This window comes from Camellia sinensis, chromosome 9 (assembly GCF_055761805.1).
Source record: "Camellia sinensis isolate YWXY chromosome 9, ASM5576180v1, whole genome shotgun sequence".
NCBI lineage: Eukaryota > Viridiplantae > Streptophyta > Magnoliopsida > Ericales > Theaceae > Camellia > Camellia sinensis.
In genome coordinates this window covers 166,830,276-166,834,225 of record NC_138969.1, presented here as the reverse complement: position 1 = coordinate 166,834,225, position 3,950 = coordinate 166,830,276, and the positions used below count along the sequence as shown (strand labels likewise).

The window sequence follows — 3,950 nt, the reverse complement described above, 5'->3', positions numbered from 1 at the left end:
ATTTGTAATTTAAAGTGACAAGTATATCATTCTAGTTGTTGAGAAAAAGTTATATTGGGTCAAGAGGAGGTCAAGACAATAATTGAGGGAGTTGGTAAGTTATTGTAGAAATAAATAAGACACACCCAAAATAAATAAATAAAATCTAAAACTAAAACTAAAATTAGAAGAGTGGTTGAGTTCGAAAAGGAGAGTAATTAATGATACAAGAGAAAAGTCAAAAAATTCTTTTAACACACTTTCAAAAAGTGATTTCAGTCAAATACGGCCGGGTAGTATCACCATTGTACATACCATGAGTGGTGGATCTCAACAAGAATAAGAGATGAGTTATGTGAACACAAAATAAGACACAGAATATTTAAAAGAAAATGGGTATCCAATACAGAATTCCTTTTTCTTTTCTTTCATTCCCATTCCTCTTGTTTGTCTTGTTCACTATTCCATCACAACACTGCACTCCAACTGATACTTTAACTCAATCACAACCAATCTCAGCAGGACAAACTCTCATCTCCTCTGGTCAAATCTTTGAGTTAGGCTTCTTCATTCCAAGCAATTCCAGTAAGCAATATGTTGGGATTTGGCACAAGAACATACCAATACATGATCGAAAAGTCGTATGGGTGGCAAACAGAGAGAATCCACTTACAGTTACAGCAACAGACTCTGCCTTTTCAAGTCTAACAATTGGTAAAGACGGAAATCTGAGACTACTTGATGGCATGAACAACACTGTCTGGTTGACAAATGTTTCTGTCCATTCCAACAACTCAATTGCAGTGCTTTCAGACAAGGGAGACCTTACTCTTGTAGATCGTGTCTCTGGATTGACCTTGTGGGAGAGCTTTAACTATCCTTGTGACACTTTTTTACCGGGAATGACGCTAGCAATAAACACCAAATTAACAGGAGAGAAACGCTTCATATCTTGGCTGACCGAAGATGACCCATCTCCTGGAAAGTTTTTTTGCAGGCTTTCACTGGACACACCACCGCAGGTTTTCATTTGGAGTGGTTCCAAGCCATACTGGAGAAGTGGTCCATGGGACGGCTCGAAGTTTATAGGGATACTTGATGGTTTGTACGGCTACGGCGATGGATTTGACATCACACATGATAATCAGCAGGGAAATGTGACGTGGCACGTTTACAGCACTTCTAGTGTCCACTTTCTGTTCTTAACACCAAATGGATCTTTGAAGATAATGTATATGGATGAAAAAGTTAAGAACCCGTATGTTACTTGGATGACACCTCTCAATCGATGTGATATTTATGGGGTTTGTGGACCTTTTGGAGTTTGCAATAAGAATAAGTCTCCAAATTGTGAGTGCTTGAAAGGGTTTGTACCAAACTCAATTGAGGATTGGAAGAAAGGAAACTGGGCAGGTGGTTGTGTGAGGAAAACTGATTTGCTATGCCAAAAGAACACAAGCAGCTTAGCATCATCAGGAAAGGCTCAAAATGATGGATTTTGGAAGTTGAGAAGTATGAAGCTGCCAGATCATTTTGAATATTTGTACAGTGAGGATTCCTCAGGTTGCCAACAATGGTGCTTGAGTAACTGTTCTTGTGTGGCATATGCATATGTGACTGGAATTGATTGTCTGGTTTGGACTGGAGGGCTCATGGATGTTCAGCAGTTTTCACTTTCTGGGAACGACCTCTACCTTCGCCTTTCGTATTCAGAGCTGGGTAAAGTTAATTTATTTGAGCGTTAATATCTTAGGATTAGCAATATCATTTTTACTTTGTAATTTGTTTTTCATTATCTTTTTCTTTTTCTTTTTCTTATTTTTCTTTTTTCTTTTTTCTCTTTTTTCTTCAACTTCAGGAAAAGATGAGAAAAATGATGAAAAATTCATCATCAGCTTTACAACAATTTCTGGGGTTGTCCTTTTGGGTGCCTTCATGTATGGTTTGCACAGGTGGAGAGCAAATCAAAGAGGTAAGAAAGCTATATAATTGAATTCTAACAAGCGACTATGATTATTATTAACATATTTCAAATTTGAGAAATCTAAATAATTTTCAGTTCTGTGGTTCAATTTTTGTACATCAGTAAACAAAGAAAACAGGAGAAAGGGCTTTGAAGTGGCTGATTCAATGGACACTTCAGAGCTACCAATTATTGGCTTTGATAAAATATTAGCCGCTACCGATAACTTCAGCACAACAAACAAACTTGGGGAAGGAGGATTTGGACCTGTTTATATGGTAATTATGTTCTTAAATATATGAATTAAGCTGACATATATCCGATGTACCAACTAATAAAAATGGAGTACAGGGAAAGTTAGAAGATGGGCAGCAAGTGGCAGTGAAAAGACTTTCGAGTCATTCAGGACAAGGCGTGGAAGAGTTCAAGAATGAGATCATATTGATATCCAAACTGCAGCACAGGAATCTTGTTAGGCTCTCTGGTTGCTGCATTGAAGGGGAAGAGAAGCTATTGGTGTATGAGTACATGACAAACAAAAGCTTGGACACTTTTCTCTTTGGTTGGTTTATAGTCTCATCTTTCCTCCTGTAATTGTTCATAGCACTGTGGAAAAAAAAATTCAGACTTGTTTTCTTCTTGTTCATGCTTTAGATGCAACGAAAAGGGTGCAGCTTAATTGGGCTAAACGGTTCCGCATTATTCAGGGTATTGCTAGAGGGATTCTTTATCTCCATCGTGATTCTTGTTTAAGGATTATTCACAGAGATTTGAAGGCTAGCAATATTCTCTTAGATGATGACATGAATCCAAAAATTTCAGACTTTGGGTTAGCTCGAACTTTCCAAGTGACGCAAGAACTGGCAAACACTCACAGAGTGGTGGGAACATTGTAAGGATCCTTTCTTTCCTTCAATAGATTTTGTTCACTTTTGCCAACTATTTTCCCTACCGATGCAGTTATGTATAGATATGGAACATTTTATGTTTGAAATACTACAAATGAAAGTATAATGACAATAGCCACTAGTAGGGATCACAGCTCACCAGTTTGAAAATGAACTTAAAATATATCTTTGATTGGGATAGAGACTAGAATTACAAATGAGATGGTCAGTGGAACATTTCAGTACATAAATTTTATTTTTGTTTATTATTTAGTGAAATGACTGAATATATATTGAGGCAATATAAGTGATTCAATAAATAAGTTTGTCCCCTTGCTTTTTTTATCTTTAATTTTTAAGAACAATTACATTATATTTATAGATTGGAAGTCCTATAATTTTGGGTAAACATAAGTGTAATAATTTCTAATCAAATGCAGCGGATACATGTCTCCCGAGTATGTAATGGGAGGGCTATTTTCAGAGAAGTCAGATGTCTATAGCTTTGGTGTTTTGCTACTAGAAATGGTCAGTGGCATGAGGAATACGTGTTTCCATTATCATGAAAAATATTTGAACCTCCTTGGTTATGTAAGTGCACTAATTTCACCTTTACATGCTTTCAAATATTGTTAGTTGACACCATTATATGTGGTTCTACTAATTCATATATGGACATATGGGGAACTATTCTAGGCATGGAAGTTGTGCAGGGAAAGTCGGGCATCAGACTTAGTGGATGAGGTAGTGATTGATTCATGTTCCTGGTCTGAAGTAATGAGATGTATACATATTGGCCTTCTTTGTGTTCAGGACCACGCTGCGGATAGGCCAGCAATGTCTTCTGTGGTTCTCATGATAAGTAATGAAATAGATCTTCCACATCCAAAACAACCTAAATTCACTATTCAAAGCTTGTCAGATGTCGATCTTCGGTCACAATACAACAAAATATGTTCCGACAATAAGGCATCTCGATCAATTATTGAGGGGCGATAACCAATTAACAAATTATGTATATGTCGCACAACATATTTTGATATATTTGTATAATGTCAACAAGAAATATAGCAAATAAAATAATATAACTATGTAACATAGTTGATTTTCTCTTTTGGTTA

The 3,950-nt window shown here is 36.5% G+C and overlaps 1 protein-coding gene across 2 annotated transcripts; it reads left to right on the top strand.

Annotated features, from left to right (window-relative positions):
- The first annotated feature begins 269 nt into the window (after positions 1-269).
- Positions 270-3,950, top strand: LOC114316677 (G-type lectin S-receptor-like serine/threonine-protein kinase At1g61550). Of its 2 annotated transcripts, none has more exons than XM_028263362.2 (7): positions 270-1,698; positions 1,838-1,951; positions 2,066-2,220; positions 2,294-2,504; positions 2,597-2,834; positions 3,270-3,420; positions 3,526-3,950. In XM_028263362.2, the coding sequence occupies exons 1-7, from the start codon at positions 372-374 to the stop codon at positions 3,826-3,828; spliced, it is 2,499 nt and encodes an 832-aa protein (XP_028119163.2). In that variant the 5' UTR covers positions 270-371; the 3' UTR covers positions 3,829-3,950. The 2 variants fall into 2 exon arrangements, with proteins under 2 accessions (XP_028119163.2, XP_028119162.2); XM_028263361.2 differs by having other exon boundaries at positions 281-1,698; positions 2,039-2,220.

Coding starts and splice junctions, on each gene's coding strand:
- LOC114316677 (XM_028263361.2), top strand. CDS start 372: ATGGGTATCCAATACAGAATTCCTTTTTCTTTTCTTTCATTCCCATTC. Junction 2,505..2,596: donor CTTGGACACTTTTCTCTTTG/GTTGGTTTATAG, acceptor TTCATGCTTTAG/ATGCAACGAAAAGGGTGCAG. Junction 3,421..3,525: donor ATTTGAACCTCCTTGGTTAT/GTAAGTGCACTA, acceptor GAACTATTCTAG/GCATGGAAGTTGTGCAGGGA.